Source organism: Schistocerca cancellata, chromosome 2, assembly GCF_023864275.1.
Source record: "Schistocerca cancellata isolate TAMUIC-IGC-003103 chromosome 2, iqSchCanc2.1, whole genome shotgun sequence".
Taxonomy (NCBI): domain Eukaryota; kingdom Metazoa; phylum Arthropoda; class Insecta; order Orthoptera; family Acrididae; genus Schistocerca; species Schistocerca cancellata.
Window position 1 is genome coordinate 60926265 of NC_064627.1, and position 22316 is coordinate 60948580.

General features: G+C 37.6%; 1 protein-coding gene across 3 annotated transcripts in view; it reads left to right on the forward strand.

The window, feature by feature from the left end:
* The window catches only part of LOC126161334 (trichohyalin), a 447594-nt gene extending 427323 nt beyond the window's left edge, over positions 1-20271 (forward strand). For all 3 annotated transcript variants that reach the window (XM_049917093.1, XM_049917095.1, XM_049917094.1), the window contains 9 exons: positions 2997-3113; positions 3196-3250; positions 4722-4863; positions 5055-5190; positions 5637-5743; positions 9562-9718; positions 18509-18633; positions 19092-19197; positions 19354-20271. In XM_049917093.1, coding sequence (XP_049773050.1) covers positions 2997-3113; positions 3196-3250; positions 4722-4863; positions 5055-5190; positions 5637-5743; positions 9562-9718; positions 18509-18633; positions 19092-19197; positions 19354-19467 — 1059 coding nt within the window. In that variant the 3' untranslated portion in view covers positions 19468-20271. The remainder of the gene's footprint in view (positions 1-2996; positions 3114-3195; positions 3251-4721; positions 4864-5054; positions 5191-5636; positions 5744-9561; positions 9719-18508; positions 18634-19091; positions 19198-19353) is intronic.
* Positions 20272-22316: the final 2045 nt, after the last annotated feature.

The window sequence follows — 22316 nt, forward strand, 5'->3', positions numbered from 1 at the left end:
CTTCTTCACATTCATATGGGCAACTGGAATCAATGTAAATGCTTTTGAGCAATCTACCTTGTGGAAGACGATTGCACCAGCCTTGCGGAAGACAATTGCGCCAGACAGGCCATCATTGTAGCAAGAGGGGCACTGGGTAGCAGCTGGGGACCACCTTGGCAGTGAGGGCCTAAAAGTCACCACATCGGTGCCAAGTGCCATCTTTTGTTGGAGTGAGGTGTAAAGGGGAGGCCCATTGGCTCTACAAGGGGCAGAGCACACCATCAGTATGTGGCTCTTCGGTGGAAGCAGTAAAAAACCATGGGTCTAGTACCGTTGCAATGTTGTGAAATGCATTGTGGTGTACCTCCCAGGGGGGTTGTTGGAAGGGTGGATGAGGAGAGGAAATTTGGTGAGAAAGTCAGCAAACCGGCTGGAATATGAAAATTGTTTATTAACAAAATGGGTGGCAGTGCAAGATCTACAAGGAATGGAATGGCAGGACATGCCATTAATGATACAGCAGTTTTCTAGTTTGAGGAGGAAGCAATAGTGGGTGATGAAGTTGGCACCAAGAATAGGGTCTGTAACATCGGCCATGGTAAAGGTCCATGCAGATGCACTTATGATGTTGACATACCCAATGTGGGAGCAGTAGGTTGTTATTAGGGAGCTATTCAAAGCTATGAGGAGGAGGGGGAGAGAGGGTCAGAGGAGGGTAGCAGTTTGCAGAGCCAGAATCGAGCAGGTAAGCTGTTGGGGAGGAGGGTTTCTGACAATTACGCAAGAATAGATACAGAGAAATAGCAGAGCAGTTGGGAGTCTACTACCATCTGCTGCTGTTGATTGGAGACCCTGCATATGGTGCAGCATCATTACAGAAGTGCTCATGATACCAGCAAAGATCATCAGCAACCCAAACATCCTGGGCACCACTAGCTAGTCAGAGGTGTGTGTGTGTGTGGGGGGGGGGGGGGGGGGGGCCTGCATGGGCGTCCACACTAGTGGTTGTAAACATTGTGGAGTGGGTATGCCACAGTGTGGGGGTGAGCATGTACTCCCGTATAAAGATGAGCTTGTTCATGTAGCCAGTCATGCAGGTTATGAGTAGCGCTATGTCTGTGGAGGATTCATGGGATGTGCACTGCATTTCTGAAACTGCAAGTTGCGCTATCAGCTGGTCTTTCAGGGCACCGAATCTGCCGGACTGTGGCAGGCTTGCAATGGTGTCGTATGCCACCATAGAAGGCCCTAGCTGCATCACCGTTATGGCAAATTGTGTGAAGTCACTGGTAATGTGAATATTGCCTCTACCCAAGCAAACAGCAACTAAGGGTCGTGGGAGTTGAAACGCAGCAAGTGGATGGTGGTGTGGGCCAGCTGAGTGGTGGGAGGAGGGCAAGTGCACTGGAGCAGTGGCTGTCCTTGCGAGCTGTGGGCAGCAGCTGAGGAAAGTGTGAAACATGGCCATATTCGCTTGCAGATTGGGGAGGGGCTGCGGGCCAAGTTCAGTTACCTGCAGTAGGCAGCAGTAGTGTGCTGTGCTCTGCCCACAGCCCAGTGTGGTGAGTGCTATCTGGGTGGTAGGGGAATGTGTCGTTAGCAGCCTCTCTGTGCAGCCGGTGGTGGTATGGAGCATGACTTTGAGAGGGGGGGGGGGGGGGGGTTACACTGAGGTCACCATCTTGGGAATTGAGTTCCTCTTTGAACATAAGAGGTGGATACCATCTGTTTGCTAGGTGTGGAGGGTAAAATGGATGGGCAAAGCAGGCAAACAACATAACAAAAGATGTCCAAATACTGAACAGTTCCTTTATTGGAATGTTAACAGACACAATTCATTGCAGAATGTATTTACACAGGTATGTTGCCGCCGCAAAAATGTGTATGAACTAAAATTCTCTCATGAAGGAATTAAAAGTACACACATAGGATGTCCACCAGCTATGTGCGGGAAATCAGTTCACACAGTTTTTTCAACATGAGAAACGTTATTAATTTTTGTGAAGTGTGGTGAAGGGAGTTAATCTACGACAGTGATCAAGGAAGTAAAAAATGGATTTGGAGGTAGCATTAAGTTTATCTAATATAATACAGTGATCAAAGCAAAATACAGTATACAAATAAATGAACTTAAGGTGCTGTAAGTGCATCTAATCTAGCACAGTGACTATAATAAATACCAACTAGAAATGAACTTGAGGTACCATAGGTGAAGCAAATCTAACACAGGTTGAGATTTCAGTCATTAATGGTTGTGTGCCTAGTGCTGGTTTGATCTGCTTATAGTTCACAAAAAAAGTTCAGTTTCCTCCCATGTGGAAATTATGATTTTGGCACAGAATGTATTGATTGGGGGTCATGTGTAAGTTTATGTTTTATCTGGTGAAATGCTCATAAATAACACAGTTTTTTGCAATTACATTCCTTGGCTGTTATATTTATTTTAAAGAATATAATACAGAAAGATGGTGAAGGAGGAATACCAGAGAACTTGAATTGAGGTTTACATGCGGCTCTAGGTTTGCCTCCAACACATTTTTAATGGCTCTTTGAAAGTGCTGATAGCTGCTTTTGAATTTACCCAGAAAGTGGCCCCAAATTGAAAGTGAGAATGAAAGTAGGCACTATTTTCTCACTGCAAGAAGATTTTAGTGTATGGTACATCTCATTAAAATCCTTCTGGGTGTACTGCTGCATAATCTCAAAAAATGCCTAAAATACTAAAATAAAACAATGTTTCAACCATGTAGCAGTGACTGAATCATTGGCTTATTTTAATATCTTATTAAATGATGTGCCGGTACACCCCGAAAGATTTTAATAAGATTGATAATGGGCATGGGAGGCTATGCACTGTTTCGGTTTTTTGTTTTGTTTGGTTTTTTTCCTGCTATCTGATTTGCATGATATCCTGAAACACAGAGGCAGCTCAGCAACCAAGCAAAGCCATTCTCATTCATTTTAGCACCTGTTAGAACAATGTAGCACAGTGATCAATATTGGCTTTTTTGCAGGTTGATGAGCTGATGAGGCTAGCACCTGATCTTTTCTCTGGTAAAGAAAAAGCAGCTACTACAGCAGCGTCAACTGCACAATCTCCATCAACTCCCACCCCGCCAAGAAGACTTAAGGTGAGAAATGTGAAGAATATCAGCAGGTAATACCACAAAAAATTCTTTAATATTTCTTTACTAATGGACATTTGTGTTTCAGGGTCCAAAGTCACGTGAGTCATCACCGTCACTGGAGAGAAAAGAATTTGTCAAAGGTATGTAACATCCAGTTTCCCCATTCCTGATTTCTCAACAGAATCGTAGGGTAGCAAATAATTTAGTACTAAACTGTACTGTATGAAACAACAGTGTAATAGTCTGTACTTGAAAGTGGTGAAAGGTATTAGTTGACACAACATGAAGAGGAACAATTTTTACCAAAAGAAAATTCCTAATTAATCCTGCAGAAAACTTTATAGTATCTCTTGTACAAAAGTTTTGTTTAGCTTATTGAAGACCTCAGTTATTGGATGTTGATCATATTAGAATAGATTAGTTTATTGGTTTTTGTTTCTGTAGTAAAAGTTAACACATCATAATTTAAATTTGTGGTCTCTGCAAAGTCTACAATCTTTTTTTGGTGCATTTTTAGTACAACTCACTCTGAGGCAGTTTGATTTTGTTGCAACTCCTTCACAAACTAGTCAACAACAGATCTCTCAAGTCTTCTCTGAGCAGTTTACATGCAACAACAAATAATAAAACATTATTTCTGGTTGAACGAAATAATGTTACTTGAATTTCTTTATGTTTGCAACTGTATCTAACAGTTGTACCTTCCATTGCATTTACAAATAACATGTGGAAATATAATTATTTACATACTGTAATTATCCTTAAATTGCTTCAAAAACATCTTCCTCTGCAGAAACCAGTGTGACTGTAAAATAAATAGCAATTTCAATTCTCTTATTCAGCACTTATAGTCTACAATTTGTCTACCCACAGATTTAGGGGAACTTGGCTTGAACACAAGTAATTTATGTGTCTTGCTTGTATTGTATTTTGAAAAGGAAAATATATTATTTTACATGATTCACATGAGAATATAGGAGGCATAGCATAATATAGGCCAAATGAAGCATATGTTTGGTTTTAGTTTTGAACAAGAATATACATAGAAGACTTAATTCATTTTGGACAGTTTTCAGCTGCTTTTATCTTTTGGTGCCCTGGTACAAGTAACAAGAATAAGAATAAGAATCTTTATTAGCCGTTCAGTATTTATATTACAGCTGTGTTGCTATTTCACTTGAGTTTGAAGAAGAATCATATAATTTGTTGGACAGAAGTTTTAATTACTTAGCTGTACACCCCATACAATGCATTTCAAGTATATGATAAGTTATGCACATATCAGGTGTACTATTCAGTTGGATGAATAACTTGTGCAGTGTCTTAACATATGAGTGAGTCATATACCATAACCAAATTAAAACTGATGTCCTAGTCATTCTAAATTTATGAGTGTTATAATCATTATATCAGTAAACTAAAGTCCACATCAATACACCAGTACTAAACCCATTGGAAGATTGACATGGTCTTCACATCTACTTATTTTCAGGCGTGATGTTTTTATTTTCATAATTATTCTTCCAGTATTTGAAAGTACTTTCCAACACAAAAGTATATTCTGTAAATACAATTTGTTTTATATTAATTTAGACTTTTTTGTTTGTTTAGAATCCTCTGTGGATAGGAAAATACAGTTGCAAACAACAATGCAGAAATTAACTGAAGTAACTGAAGAACTGCGAAAACAACAAAAACTCACTGAAGAAGAAAGAGATCGTGACCGTGCTAGAAGAGCTATGGGGATGAGAAGGTTTGTAACTTTACTTATTCTTAACTTCAATATTCAATACTTTTTATATTCCACTTATCATTCATAGTTTTAACATTTCTATTCTTCTTCTTTTTACTATTTTCTTTGCTTGAATGTGTAACATTTACTCAATTATAATTAGTTCTATAGGGCAGTTAACAGTACATTTTTTGTAAATGACATCATTACAGAGCTGCCTCAACAGAGTCTGATAATCCTCCAGAAGTTCGCATGCGCCCAAAGACAGGGAACAGTAAAGGAATTCAGCAGAAAGGGAGCTTATACAGAAAGAGCCTTTCTCTGGAGCAGACATCAGCACAAGAGCAGGTATGTGTAATTAGTAAGAACTTTGAAAGTTGTTAACAAAGCAGATACAACTTACTGGAGGCAACAATTTAATTACAAAATTTAATTGCAAATACTGTTATAAAGTCAAGATGTACCAGAAAGTAATAGCATGCATTAGAAGTAACTGTTTTATTTTATGTTATTTTACAAAGACTTTTTACTTTCTGTGTAAAATTTTTCCATTTTATTAACTTTTGGGAAATTTATTTTGTGATACGTAAATCTTGTTTCTTTTATGTTGTAAGTTTATTTGTGTATCTGTTGGAGAGGTACCAAGTTAATGTAATTAGGTGCAAATGATATCAAAGAGTAGTTTGAGTAATGTCAAGTTGTATAAATATATGAACTGTTTTAATTTAAAAAATTTTTAAAAGTAAGACTTAGCATTAAATTTGAGATTATGTTACCCCCTATTTTCTTTGCAGCAGTCAATCTGGACAGATACAGAGAACGAAGGCAGCCTATCAAGCTTACAGTCTGTAGGATCAGACACATTTTATCCACTTAAGAGAAGAGAAACCAGCATGGACAGGTATGTTAAAAAATATGCAATCATCAGGGATCCATTGAGGTAACAAGCTGGAATGCACTTAAGGCCACACAGTCCCTTAGCTGTATGTTTTATAAATCATGTTCATGATATATTATAATAATGTGGAATAAGGCAGTTTACAAGCTATTATTTTATATGTTGGTATTTTTTTGTCCATTCGCATTTAAGTCTGTGCAACAAAAGAGTGCTTGTTTTGATAATTTCAGTCAATAGGTTATTATTTTGCATTATATGTACTACTGGTATATTCTTCAACTCATAAACTCATATGTGAAATATGTAGATTTGTTGAGAAGTGTTTTTTTCCTCTCAATACACCATTGTCAGGCATCTCATATCATAGGTCAAGTGAGCCAGATTCTGTGTGTTCATGATTCATCCTGTTTCAAGCCAAAGTTAGTGTTAATGAAGAGTAATGCAAAGATATTTAAATCTTCTACTGCAACTATGGGCATTGTTATTGTTTCCAAATATGTTGGATCCTTTACAACAAATTTCTTGAAATGTGTGTGCAGAAATGAAGCATACCCTGTGATGATAATTAGCAAGTTAATGCTATGTGCCATACTGCATCAAACCCAGATACATGCCTTTTATAGTGCCAGTTATACGATTGATAATGCATTACCCATGAAAAGTAAGTGCTAGTATTTAGGTTTGAGCCCCAGTTTGGCACACATTTTCACTTGCCAAAAAACTCCAATAATAGCATGAAGCAGTGGTTAAATGCTGTTCCCTTTGAAGAGATGTATATAGATCACCACCACATATTATCCTGACAGTTTGCTTTTAAAAAGGACAAGTTTTTTCCTAAAAGATGAGTTGCTAGAACTATTATGTCATAATATACTAGCAGGTTATAATAACAAAAAGTGTTATCTAATTGTATTGTGGTCTCCTGTAGTTGTGATCAAAGAAGTTATATTTTTTTTTTACTTCTCATTTCATATGAGGGGCCCAATTGAAAAATGGGCATTTGCCACCTGCACAGCGATTTTGTGATTTTGGTACAGGCAGACAGCTGATGCCATCAAGTATCGTTGGTGGGAACTTCTAGCAAAATGGCATGTGCATGTGGAGGAGGAGGAGATTAGTGTTTAACGTCCCGTCGACAACGAGGTCATTAGAGACGGAGTGCAAGCTCGGGTGAGGGAAGGATGGGGAAGGAAATTGGCCGTGCCCTTTCAAAGGAACCATCCCGGCATTTGCCTGAAGCGATTTAGGGAAATCACGGAAAACCTAAATCAGGATGGCCGGAGACGGGATTGAACCGTTGTCCTCCCGAATGCGAGTCCAGTGTGCTAACCACTGCGCCACCTCGCTCAGTGGCATGTGCATGTTCCTTTAAAGAGAATGTATTGTATTTGCTGTTATTCAAGATTGATTCCCAGTGGAAAAAAGGCCCGTGCCAATAGTATCTCTGTGTCTCATGAGTCGATTCGTCTCATTGGTTGACTTGGTTTTGGAAAGCCAATCAGAAAGCATTTCTCAAATGTTGTTCATATGTTTCCAAGATGGCAGCAATAGATGTTGCTATTAATGTTACTCATGAACAAATTGCAACAGTAACTTACACGAAAAAAAAAAAAAAAAAAAATGTAAAGAAAATGAGTGGAAAGATAATGAAAGGAAGAGGTTAAGAAACAATGGAAAAGAATATAAATCCCGAAAAAATAAGATTGTTCCTGAGGAAAGTGTTTCGTGGTGCCAGTGATACATCCATGCTGCAAAACTATGGTATGGTTTCTGCAAATACTCAACATTTAATGGGGAACAGAAGGAGGCGATATTTATTGAGTTTTCTCGGTTGGGAGATTATAATAAGCAAAATACTTATTTATATGGATTAGTGTGACCTAATAAGTGCAACAAAGTGTATCCAAAGAAGAGGAAGGTTCCAACAGTAAGCCAGAGGAAGGATTCTTTCAGGTATTTTATTTTTGACAGTCCAGTTACTGAGGTTGAAGTGTATAGGACTGCATTTCTAGCTGTTCATGCCATTTCTGTTAAATGTTTGAGGACTGCCCATAGCAATTAAGGATGTGACACTGAGAGTCATGAATCTACAACACTTGTATCTGTAAATACACCTAGACAGTATGGAAGAGGCAAGCATTGTAACAGACCTCACGCCATTGATAAGGAGAGAAAAAATCACATCATAATGTTTTCAAGGTACACATCACATTATAGTAGAATGCAGAATCCGAACAAGTCCTACATAACCTCTGTTCACTTGATTGCTGGAATGTATCATTTGTACTGTGAAGATCTTAAAATTACAGGTGAAGTCCCAGTGAAACAACTTGTGTATGAAACCATTTTCAACACAGAATATAGTGTTGGTTTTAAATTGCTGTTGAGTGATACAAGTCGTATTTATGATTCTGCTAAGGCATGTAACAACAACAAATCCACAGACATCAAACTACACCTTGAGAAAGCTGAAGCTGCATATACCGTAGTGCTCTGAAAAGTGACTGAAATGAGTCAAAAAAGGATGGTAGTGATGAACTCATTTTGTGCATGGATTTACAACAGGCATTGCCAACACCACATATCTTGACAGAAACAGTTTTTTAATAAGAGACAACTTTGGACATATAATTTCTGTATTCACCATTGTAGTGATCAGAAGGCAGTGACGTGTGTCTGGTCCAAGGATGTTGCATCTAGATGGGCCGATGAAGTAGCTAGCTGTGTTTTAAAGGCTATAGACATGATGAAGGAAGAATGTTATCAAAGGCTCATCATTTATTTTGATTTTTGTGTTGCTCAAAATAAAAACTACATTATCCTAGGTCTGTGATTGTACCTCCTAGATAAAAAATGTTTTGATGTTGTTGAGCGCAAATTTCTCCTCCCTGGTCACACATTCCTGCCGTGAGACAGGGATTTTAGAGTTATTGAGAAGATGAAAAGAAAGACATAAGCTGTGTACACTCCAGCAAAACGGGCTGAACTAATAAGAAAGAGCAAGCAAAAGAACCCATTCCTTGTGGCTGAAATGAAGAAAGATGAATTTGTGTCTTTGTTGTCTATAATGAACAGTATAGTCAAATGTAATGTTACTGTTGGCAAAAAGCCTGCAGACATCAGAAACGCTATGGTGTTTAGATTAGTGAGTAGTGAACATTCTGTATATATCAAATATTCACACAATCAAACTGAGTAACCTGTGCGAGTTAGTTTACGGAAGTGTCGTGGACAATTTACGAAGCTTGCAGACAGCCGGTTAGTTCCTAAGTATCCAAATGAATGTCAAATTAAGGCAGCAAAGTTCAAGTACCTTCAAAGCTTACTGCAATTTGTGCCTCGAATATATTCAAGTTTTATTAGTTATTGATAAGTGATGGTAGTGACGATACACTGGAACAGGAAAACATTGATGAGAAGTTTGACTATTAATGATGTGCTATGTCTACATGTCAAAGATTTCATTTTCTGCACTTTAAATTATAATAAAGTGGCCTAATATTTACTAGTACCATCTAGTTACTGTATCGCAGCAGGAGTTCACATTATTATATAAAATCATATTTCCTTAATTCCCATTTCCTGACACAACATACTCTGGTGGCATGTGCCCCTTTTCCACTGGGCCCCTCATATGTTAGGAATATGTCTTCACTTGTGGGTTTCACGTGAAAAATAACATTGTGTGTGTGTGTGTGTGTGTGTGTGTGTGTGTGTGTGTGTGATTTGCTCATGCATTTGTTCACTTCTCTTGGCCACTCAAAAATAGTCATTACTGGGCACAATCAATCAATCAAGTTAACAAAACTGTATCTTTGCAGTCGTCTTTCTGGTGGCTCAACACAAAGTGAAACTCCACATTCCACAGAAAAGAAAAAGAAGAAGAGTTTATTGGGGAAACTAAAGAAACTTACAAAGTCTCGAAGCACCGAAGAGACCAATACTGCATCGGATTATCCTATGTCGGCCAGTGCTCAGGTGAGAAATATGTGGCAGAAATTTTTAATTTAAGACAAAGTTTAAAAACATTGGTATCCTTCCTAAAATGTTTACATATCACACTGGAATGTATGAGAGTAGCAGGCACAACTATAAGGCTAGGATTAACTATTATTCGAAATGTTGAGGAGCATTAAGAATCAGATTACCTGCAGAAATTATGAAATCATCCATTTAAATATCTTTCTTTATATGATATTTAGTTTCATGTGGGCATGGGTAGCCATTTAAAACATAGCATTAATTGTCAGCACTGCTGTACTTAAATACTGTAGAAAATTAAAAACAGTGTAAGGGTAGCGAGAAGAAACTCTGTTTGTTCGAGATGTTGTAGCACGATATTTTCAGGTCCCTAATTATGAGTTATTCTAAACTGTTAGATTTTGTGTTCAGTTTCTCATCAAAACTTAATCTCAGAGGGCAAGTTAGAATTTTATAACTTAGTGAAATTACAAGGATGAGTTAACATGTTTTGTGAAAAACATAATACATACAAAAACAAAATTTATTTCTCAGCATTGCCTACTATGAGCTTTATTTATGTACTCAACAGATTCCCACTTTCTATAGCCTCAGAAACCCTGAAAAATAACTTCAGTATTCAATCAAAATTTTTTTCATGATAAAGAAACAAAAATGTCACATGAGAGCAAATCTGGTATACATTCATCAACCCACTGTTTTGAATGAATCTTTATTCCAGGGGTGTAATAATGGATTGACATTTTCTCTATAGTCTTGTAAGAATTCTGGAAGACTTTTCAACTGTCCTTCAGCTTGAGAAATCTGCCATATCTCCGTGCCTACATTAGCATATGTGAGAAAGTGGTTCTGAGTGGCATTGCAGAATCTCCTTAAACTTTCGTCACCCAAGTCTCTTCAGACGTGCAGTCCACACTTTTATTTTAAAATTTTTAATCACTGGATGGTACTTGTCTTTATAATTTTGTATAGAATGAATAAAATCAGTAGCACCTATCACTTAAGAAAGATGCCACAAAGCAACTGTACACTGCATCTGTTTGAAACTGTAACAAAATCTTTACAATGTCTTCTTCATCTTCTTTTTTTCTGACAAGCTTTATGAAATTTAAAGAAGTAGAGGAAACATTATGTTTTTAAACTTTGACTTGAGACATCTGAGTACACGAATTTGTGTGGCTATTTGAATTTGACAATGCATTGATATCATTTTCCTTGCTCATTCTGTGCTTGTCTGTCATTCCAATGGATGGCAAGCCTCGGACAGGGAAGAAATCTGTCATGATCTTTTCAAAAGAATTATTCTAGCATTTGCCTTAATTCATTCAGGGCAACCATGGAGAAACTAAATCAAATTGGTTGCTCAGGGATTTGAAATCCACTCATCTCTCAATTGCAAATTCAGTCTGTTAACTACTGTTCCAACTTCTTCAGTTTCCTTCTTTATTCTAGCAACTTTCTCCATTTGAATTCCTTATTGATGCATAATGGAACAAAATACACAGCAACATGTTATGTGATCCATTTTCTGTGTTTTTCTTTGAATAAATTAATTAGCAAATATGAAATTCTACAAGACGACATATTTAGAGTAAGTGTAATAGAAATATGAAACAAAAAGCTAGACATAAAAAGATGAAAATGCAGCAGACTAAAAGTAATATTAGTATGTGTTACATTTGTGAAACATCACTTGTACAAGAGCTATTTATAAACTAACCTCTGACTGACTATTAAAAAAGGAAAAGAATATATGAAACAATTCATATACATTCTGTACTTACATGTCATTACTTCTCCACATAGTCGCCACCCAAATTCAAACATCTGTCATATTGTGACACTGGCTTTGGTATCCTTTCTTCAAAGAAGTATCCTGCCTGGTACTTCTGCCAGTTGTTGACAAAATGATTGAGGTCATCTTTTGTCATGAACTGCTGTGTAGCCAGGCAGGCCTTCATATTGTGGTGGAGATGGTAGTCACTTAGTGCCAAGTCTCACTAATAGGGAAGATGTTGAAATATCTCCTTGCTGAAGAGTCAGAGTTTTTCCTTCCTTCTATTCACAGTATGGGGTCATGCATCATCATGAAGGAAAGTGATTCCCTGTGTAATCATTCTCTGCAGTTTGTTTTGGATTGACCTTTGGGTTTCACAAGAGTCCCACAATAAAGCTGTGATGTCACAGGAATCTCAAGTGTTACTATGATGAAATCTGTTTTGTGATTCCAGAAAACTGTAACCTTCTTTTTGTGGTTTGACAGTGTGTGTCTGAATTTTTTGGGCTTATTGGGAGAATAAGTGTGCATCTACTGTTTGGACTAGTTCATGTACTGAACTCACATCTCAACGCCCTCATCATGGTAGCACTGAAGTGCAGAAGGAATATCAAGGCCAAACTCACTGTCTCAGTTTAGTGAACATATGTTAGACATTTTGGTACCCATCATGCTGAAAACTTATGGTAACCAAACCTCTCTGTGACGGTGTTGGTAGGGTTGCCCTTGGAATCTGGGGCATATCTTCAGAAAGTTCAGAAATTGTAAACCAGTGACTCACATACAAAAATTCATTGGTCACATCTGAATGTCTTCCTCAACCACTTTCATCATGCACATCTATGTGACCTGCCTTGAATTTTAAGCACCAGTTACTCACAGCACTGTCACTGTAACTTCATCCCCATACACAGGACACAATTGACACTGAATCTCAGTGGCATTGACTCCTGCTTTCAGGAAGTGAATTATAGAATGCACCTCACAGCTGCCGTGAAACATGACAACACTGGGCATTTCATTTTATCCTAGACTCTGTCTTATAATTGTCTGTATCATCTTTGTTTCGATTATAAAGGAAATAGTTCAAAATAAGAAAGCAGGCAGCTGGGGAATACAAGGTGAACAGTAATAAAACTGACAAACTTCAGGGACAGAGACCTGACTGGAAATGGAGTAAAAAAGGTCCTATGAACATGTGTACGCATTGTTGTCATGACAGATGACACTGACGAATGACAGTTCGTCTGACCATGTGCTATGTGTTCCTGATGTGCCTCAGGCTGTGTGATTGACACAGCATACTGAAAGCAGCAGAATGATCTGGTATTCATATTGGTAAAAAGCCAAAATGTTGTTTGTGTACAGCTAACCAGATGGAAATGGTTGAACGGCAGTGTGGCAATACCAAAACAAGTACCCTCAAAGACACCAACCCCAACACACAATACTTCAAGCCTTTTTGTCCATTTGTAACTTCATGGGTTCCTACAGGCAGACAAACAAGCAGGGAGGCAGTGGAATTTGCATACACCAGATTTAGAGAACAAATATGATTATGTGTATCCAGCACGACAGTTGCTGTTATCGCTATCAGCTGCAACGAGTGCAAGGATTATCGGCAGCAGATTTCCCTCTACAGAAAGGATTTTGTCAATGGTTTTTGCACCAGACCATTTCTGGCTTCAGTCCTCTTTACTGACAAAGCGATCTTTACCAGAACTGGCCTCGTCAGTGTGCACAATTATTTGTGGGTTACAGAAAATTCTTGGGGAATGATAGAGGCATCAATATATGGACAGGATTCTTGGCGGCCTCATACTTGGACCACTTATTATTGCACAATGCCTCAACAAAGGAACATACCTGGACTTCCTCCAGAATACTCTGCCTCAGCTGCTTGAGAATATGCCTTTGGCAGTATGACAGGTTACCGTATTTACTCGAATCTAAGCCGCACTCGAATCTAAGCCGCACCTGAAAAATGAGACTCGAAATAAAGGAAAAAAATATTTCCCGAATCTAAGTCGCACCTGAAATTTGAGACTCGAAATTCAAGGGGAGAGAAAAGTTTTAGGTCGCACCTCCAACTCGAAACAAAGTTGGTCCATTGTAATACGAGATACAATTTAGGTCGAATGAAAGACGATACAGCTACAGTAGTTTGGTTCGAGTCGTAAGCTTAGCAGTTAAGCTTTACCAGGTAGCCATTGCTATGCGTCAGGCGATCCGTCCGTATTTATACGGGTACCCTTCCTTTTTCACGTGCTTCGTCTGGTTTGAATCGATTGCTTATTTTGCTTTGATCTGATAAGTGCCGTTTTCTTTGTTATAGGTGTTTACGTCACTCTAAGCTGAAAATGCATTACTGTACTGTGTCATGCATTGTTTGTCGTATTCTGATAGTGCGTGTGTACGGTCTGTCGCCGCTCGCGGCATGACTTGCTTTTGTGTACGCTACCGCCGCTTTTTTTTTTTTTTTTAAAAAAAAAAGAGGAATCGTCTCATTAGCGAAACAATGGCAAGAGACTGCAGTTTGTTGTTACTTACACTGCTGCTTTCTTTGATAATGATCAACAAGAACCAAATAATAGACTGCGTATGATAGAACATGTTCTGAACGAGAGTTAGGCGCAAATTTTTCTCCGTTTGAAAATCTTTGCGGCCGCTTCTTTAGTACATTAAATTCTGCACAGAAATTAGTCATCTTACATTTAAAATCTAGTCAGTTGCCGTGCTTCATTTCTGACTATATCACTATTAGGCATAAGAATAATACGAATATAAACATGACACGATACGTATATTCTTCCACGTTTGCTGTTGTTTCACTCTAGTTTCGTAGTTTATTAGGCAGACAGGATTTAAATGAGAGCAGCAAACACGAAAGAATACATGGCAAAATGTTTATTTTCGTATTATTCTTATGGTGAAGAGACTATTGCATGTGATTCACATTTCATCAGGTTCCTATTAGCAACCATCTCTTCTCACGGGTAGGAAAAAACTCGGAACGTAGAGTTGGCCATATTGACAAAACATCCCTAACAGTCTTGCCAGTCGGATTTTCGTAGTACATTGAAATTCTGCTACATTCGAAGATGAACAATACGGAATTTGTATTTATTTCGTTGGACAATGTATGAAAATGCAGTGGTCGAAACTCGGGGCGGAGAAAAAAAAAGGTTTTGGCGCCAGTATTTATCTTTGTGCCCACAACGCATGCTTGTGTAGCGCTACATATATTCGACGGCAGAAGTTAGTTGTGGCGGCACCTACCAACATTTTTCAGAACTTCCGCTTGCTTTGCACTCGATTCTAAGCCGCAGGCGGTTTTTTGGATTACAAAAACCGGAAAAAAAGTGCGGCTTAGATTCGAGTAAATACGGTATGTGGTTTCCGCATCATGGAGCACCATGCTACTTCCGCATTTACAGTTTGCCCGCACCTCAACATGTTCCCTGGACATTGGACAGGACATGGAGACCCTGTAGCATGGGCTGCTAGATCACTGGAATTAGACCCCCTGGATCTTTACCTCTGGAACATCTGAAAAGCATTGGGTATGCCGAACCAGTTCTAATGTGCAGACCCTTCAGCAGTGTGTTTATGATTCTTGTGATGCTATCTGGAGAGAGGCCATAAGATGTAAAAGAGTGTGGCAATCCTTGATGTGACAATGAATGTGTGCATTGCATCCCATGGAGGCCACTTTGAACAACTGTTGTGACATGGGCACAATGCAGCTCTGTACTGTGTTCCAGGATGATGTGTTATCATTGCATACAGCCTGTCCATTTCTGGACACATATTCAGAGGACCTTTTTTCCTCCATTTCCAGTCAGGAATCGATCCCTGCAGTTTGTCGGTTTTATTAATGTTCAACGTGTATAACTATTCCTTGAATACATGTTTGATTGTTGTTGATGGTGGTAATTGATTAACAATATTTAGAAGCTTTCTTTTCATTGTAATTTTTTATGACAACACTCAAAAAGAATATTATATAAAGTGACTTAAGTTTCATGGACTGTGATAAACTATTTTCACTGTACTGTATTTATATTGTTAGATGAGTGAATATTCTGTATTCATAGCTGGGGCTGCTTATTTTATTTAGTTAATGCTTACTTGAAATTCCAGTAGTGCCTGTTGTTAGTTTACACCCAGCAAATGTTGTTTCCTGTACTCATTGTATTTAATTGCTTTCAATTAATATGAATTTGGTGTGAAGTTCAGATAGGATAATCTGGTATGAATCACTGAGTTGAAGTGACTTGAAACAGAAAATCTGTGTCAGCTATAGATGATGAAGGAGATGGTTTCATGAGATTTATTAGAAAGTCATGTTTAAATAGAAGGATGAGAAAAGATACCAATACCAAGCCCGGTGGGGCTCCACAGTAGTTATGGTTTTCACCAAGTGAGTTTTTTCAATACATCACAAATGGGTATTTTGTGGTAACTGTTGCAAGACTACACAATAACTAGATGCTTATTATGCTCCAAATGCTTATACTAAAACTAACATTTTGCCTGAGGAACATAATGATGACTTGTTGTATATATAAAACAATATTCGTTTTCGCACATAGATTCAACAGTAGAAATGCAGTTTCAATACTTTGTATAGCTGTTTAGCTTAAGACCACTATAAAGTTTTAATGTTAATAATCTCAATGCTATGGCAATAATTAATTCCATTTATAATAAAAAAACTAGCTAAAAGGAGAGAATCTTAAAGCAACAGCTATCATAGAATGTACAGGAAAATGCTGTAACTCTGACGCAGTAACAGGATATTTGGCAAATTACAAAATATATTAATTGAATCTAAATTACAAGCATTGTTCTGTAGTGTTTGGCCACTTAGTTATCTCAATATGCTTATGACAGAAGTAAAATTTTCAGTCTCCTTTCTATTCCATGTTACTAAGAATTGTTTCCTGTATTCAAAACATACTACAAGCAGAATTCTTTTTGATTTTTGATAGAAAAGAAACAACATTTTAATTTATAGCAAAGTACACCACTGTAAACAATTAGTAGAAAATGTAAACTGTAAATGCTGCTAGGAAGTAGTATGGCTGCAAAGTACATCATTATCAACAATCAGTAGAAAATGTAAACTGTAAATGTTGCTAGAAAGTAGTAAAACTCCTTTGTGCTGTTTATCAGAATTCCCACACTAAATTAATAATGCACAATTGCTTTCAATACACAGTGTAATTGCTACCAGTGGAAGGTATCATAAAATAAATTTCATGACCCTAATACAAATAGTGTTCAGAAATATAAGTTAAGAGCTCTCACCCTCTAGTTAGTGTACAATAACATTTTTAACACAGTAAAAAAATTTACAGAAATAATCTTGTAGGCTTTCCCAATTAAATAACTTGTGATATCTCACTTGGCTAAGGAGCCAAATATTCAATTTAAGTTCACTCTATATTGTCTAGCTGGCCATAATCTTCAAGTGAGATGCTGCTATTGCTGAACTTCACTGAACTGATGCCGTGGTGACACTGCCTCACCTTTATACGCAAATATAGTGCATTTACCAAATGCTGTGAGTGCTGCCCCACTGAAAAGAAAACAAGCAGCATCACCTGTGTTGGAGGCAAACAAAAATGAGGTTTCACTAATATAGATAATTGTTTATTGTTAAATTTTAAGTACTTTCACCTCAGCATTACATTTACAGTGTAACTGGATACTGATGGAAAGCTCCCATTTTTGGGCATTCTTGTCTATAAATGGAATAACAGCACGGTGGGTCATAGTATTTACTGAAAAACTATGTGTACTGGCTGGTATCTTCATACTTTAACTGTCATCCATCATATTAATGCACTTGAGTCCTTAATAAGCTGGTCCAAAGAACATATACCATATCCGATGTGGAAAAATTAGCAACAAGAAACTGAACACCTACCTAAAGTATCTATTTAAAAAGAAAAGATTCTCCAAGAAGCAGATTTGTGATTTACTGGAGTTCAGACTTTCACTGGAAGTAGAGCAAGATGAATATTCATCGCAACCCTTCCATACACTGGGATGATATCACCAAAGCTAATGAGAATTTTAAAAGTTTTGTAAAATCAAGACTACGTTTTGTTCACCAAATTATCGCCCTTTTGAGTTCTGTTAGTGATGATCTGAGTCTAAGGGAGCACGATGTTTACAAGGTTGCATGCCACTATGGTAAAGCATAGATTGGTCAAACTATTTTGTACTGTTGAGGACAGGTGTGTGGAACATCACCAACACACAAGATTACAACACCCCAAAAAATCCACAGAGCAGAGCATTGCTCAGGTACAGAACACACAGTCATATATAAAAAGACATAAGAGGATGCTCCTGGTTCTTGTTACCAGGATTGTGTTCTGAAGGAATCCACTGAAATTAAGTTGGCTGATAACCTTAATAATAAAGACAGAGGCTCTCCTCCGAGCATGTCATGGAACCCTGTGCTCACATGCTTTAGCTCATGATGAAATCACCTGAAGATTTTTACAATTATTTATGGCAGCACTATCTCATTTGTGTTTGTCTTTGCCAGAGGTTCCACTGTTCATATCCTTTGCAGTGGGGGCAGCATTCACGGCACTTGGAGCAGTATTCTCTTCTGACCTATATGGGGGTGATGACTCCACTGAGGTATCAATTCAATGAAACTCAGCAACAGCATTGTCTAACCTGAAGATGATTGCCAGTTGGACCAGCCAAATATTGTGTGAACATGACACGGAGATCCAGCTGCATACTCTAGAATGGTATCAGTAAGCGAAATAGTTGTGTGTGCACAGCTAGTCTAGTGTGAAAAACAATATTAAAGAACTGAGGAGAAGTTAGTAATGTACCAGTCAATAAAAGCAGCTATGATAAACACTCCTGTGCATTACTTCAACTTTTAGCAAATATTGGCAGAACAGGCTTAAGTTATTTCCACCATAGTAAAAATGATGGAAAGAAGTAAGTTTTTAAGAAAAAAATGTTTTTTACAGGGTTCTGATTTTGGTGGATCTGGTTCTGATATCAGTACAGGAGGGCAAGAAGATCGGGGAAGCAAAAAGGATATGAGAGATCGGCTCACTGGCATGTTCAAGAAGTCAGGATCAAGGAGTAATAGGTTAGTGTGAAAAACACTACAGACTTTACACTTTTTTATCCAGTACATCCATGTTAATATCTTAACTATTACTTTGTTTCAATTTGCATTGATCGCAATATTTAGTTTCTTTTATTATGCCAAAAATGAACTGATTTTAATGGAAGTAATGCAACCACGTTATATAAGTAAGAGAATCAATGGAATATCTATTTGACTTCGCAAGCAGCTGCAGTGCAAGCTCATATCTGAGTTATATGACAGTTAAATAAAGTATTTCCCTTTCATATTTTTTTTATTGATTCCTGGTCTTAATAGAACCGATGTCTTTCAAAACTCTTGGAGTCTTCTTTAAACACAATTTATGTTGTATAACTGCTCTTTATGTGCTGACTTTTGCATTATGCTTTGTTATGTTCCTTCAAATTGTACATACCAGCAAAAAATATTTCATACTTTTTCCCTTCATTTATGAGCAGCTTGGAACGAAGTACCAGAGGTATCAAGGATCAGAGTCCAGCACTTTCCGATCGCTCTGAATCAGTTGCAAAGAAAAGTGGTACCTTGCCACGCCCTTCACCAGCTGTAAGTACTAGAACTCAAATTCCAGAGAAAAAATAATGTAATTCTGTTGCATATGCCAAATACTTTTTCATAGCGCGTTGTGGCACTAGTGTCTTAATACTATAAACAGGTCTGAAGACGCATATACTTTATTTTATGGTAATGTTTATTTTTCAGAGAAGTGATGTTGGCCCCACATCAAGTATGGCAAGACCTCTGTCACCTGGAGTCAAGAGACCTACTACTCCAACCATTCCATCAAATACTACAAAACTACATAGACCTAAATAGTACTGTTGGATGGAAATCAAGAAACAGCAAACAAAGCAGAGCCTGAAAACTTTCAGGGAACATTATAGTGTAAAATGTGTGGCAATATAGCTGTTAATTAAGCTGTTTAAAACTAGTTTCCATCTTGCCAAGGGAAAAAAAAAAAACATCAAGTTTCACCTGACAGGGGAGACAGTAAGGGTAGCTGGGCATTTCAAGCCATGCTACAAGTACTTTGATTGCTGGTGTAACATTTTCTCCATCACAACATACAGAATTATGCCATAAATACAATAATATTAAAAAAAACACATTGTGTCTGGATGGAACCCAACACAATGATACTAGACTTCAGTGCACAAGAATTCATTTCCAAGCTGCTTTGCCACTTCATAAAAGTGGCATAAGCAGTAAACAACTTTGTCATGTTTTACAAGGTTCTGGTTTTGAGATACTGCTGACAGGGCCAGTAACTTCGTTCTTTCAAAGTCTGGGAAATATTCACAATAAAAATTTCACTCTAAAATTTCAGATGGATGTTATAACGAGTAAATGGGTGACACGGGTCCAGAGGGGCAAAGGAAGCCACATGGGATACTTTAACGTACATCTTTTCCCCAAGATGACACTAAGTGTGTTGTGATGCATTGAATTCTCTTGTACAAGAGCCCCATATTTTACCTCGTTGCCATTCCGTATTTAGTAGAATATTAATTTCAATTTTCCTTCACGTTAATTCTTCATTCCAGATATTAATTTGAGGTACTGAAATGATTTCGAAGTTTCATATGCAAAACACAATAATTGTTTGGAGTTTTTTTTTTTTTTAAAAAAAAAGCATGGCACTTAACAATAAAGATTAAGTATTAGCAGTAAACAGGTAAACAGGATATTAGTACTAGAAATAAATTGGTTGGTATTATACATTACTTCAAATTATAAAGATCAGTAAGTGATCTTTTGTCATTCCTGACATGTTATCAAGAGTAAAAATCATAAGAAGAATGTTGAGCAGGCTATATGAAAATGGTGTGATTAAATAATAAACATGATGTTTACTGTTTTGGAAACACGAGTATAGTAAGATGACATCATTTGTGATGCAACTGGTGCAAGAAACGTAATGCAACAAATGTACATGATCATTGTTTAAAGCAAGGTAGTAATGTAATAGAAAACTATAAAAACATGGTGTAGCTTACACTTGTTGTTCTTGTGTAATATGCATGAAACATTGGGAGCTAGTTTTCTAGCTGTTCTCTCTAAATGTTGTTGGTTTCCAGTGCATATTCATACATTGTTAACCATTGTGATCGAATATCTGCTCAAGTAAATTAAATAGAGAACTTGCCTTACCTATGTGTTGCAATATGCAATTGTGACAATACCCGTTTGGGGACAGATTAAAATAACTACAAGTAAATTTCTTACTGGAAAGTGTCTAATTTGTATTAATATTCTCCATGGCATGTTTTAAACATTCATCTTATATAAGATGTGTGAGATTGATGTACAAATTTGTAAGAGTGTTGATATTTCTGAAGCAAATGTGAGTAAATAGAGAATTTGTAAGTTTTTGTATAAATATGCATTTTTGTGTACTGTGATAGTAATCTTTACCACTTTCCCCCTCCCTAAGTACCAGAAGTTACTGAGTGGCTACTACATATTTCATTCAACATGCCTTGTCCTCATTCATTTAGACGAGTACTGGTTGTTTCAAAAATAACTGTGAGTATTTTAATTAAAAAACACCCAATACATACACTATTTGACCAAAAGTATCTGTACATCTATCAGTGGACACTGGTATGTGGTGTGTGCACCCTTGAACTCTGATGGCAACACTTTCAACAAGGTGTCTGAATATCTGTGGAGGAACAGCAGCCCATTTTTCCTCAATAGCTGGAACCAGAGAAGGTAGTGACATTGGACACTGAGGTCTGGAGCAAAGTCAACATTTTGACTTGTCATAAAGGTGTTCCATTGGGTTCAGATCAGGTTTCAGGGCAGGCCAGTCCATCTCAGCAATCATTCCTGAAATGTATGGGCCTGCCCTAGTCCCAACCTCAGTGCTATTGTCCACAAACCATTGCCTCAAAGATGCTTCTGTAAGATATGGTGCATCATAAAGTTGATTAAATAATCATCTCCAAACTGTTCTTTTACTGTATGTATACACAGTGCTGTAAAAATGTTTGCATATTCTTCCACATTAAGCATTTTCTTAGGCACAATAAGGGGACCAGACTGTAACCACGAAAAACAACTCCATACCATAACACCAGTTCCTCCATACTTCACTGTTGGCGCTACACATGTTGGCAAATAACCATCTCCAGGCATTCGCCAAAGTCAAACCCTTCCATCGGACTGGCATGTGGTGTAGAATGATTCATTACTCCAAATCACTAGTTTCCAACCTTCCATTGTCCAGCGTCATCGGTCTTTACACCACCTTGAAAATGTCATGTAGCATGGACTACAGAAATGTGTGGCTTATGATGAGCTTGTCCTTTGTACCTCATACTTTTTAACTGTGCTATCTGAAACGCTGGACCTTGGACTTTGAAACTAATGAGTGATTCCTTCTGCTGATTTCATGCATATTTTTACAACCATCCTCCGCAATGCTCAATGATCCCTTTCTGTCAGTACAAGAGGTCTGCCTGGTCTTGATTTATTTGTGGTTGTTCCTTCAGATTTCTACTTCACAGGCGCCATGTCACTGACTGTGTAGCCTCTCCCACTGGAGGTTCGAGTCCTCCCTTGGGCATGGGTGTGTGTGTGTGTGTGTGTGTGTGTGTGTGTGTGTGTGTGTGTGTGTGTGTGGTGTTCTTAGCATAAGTTAGTTTAAGTAGTGGGTAATT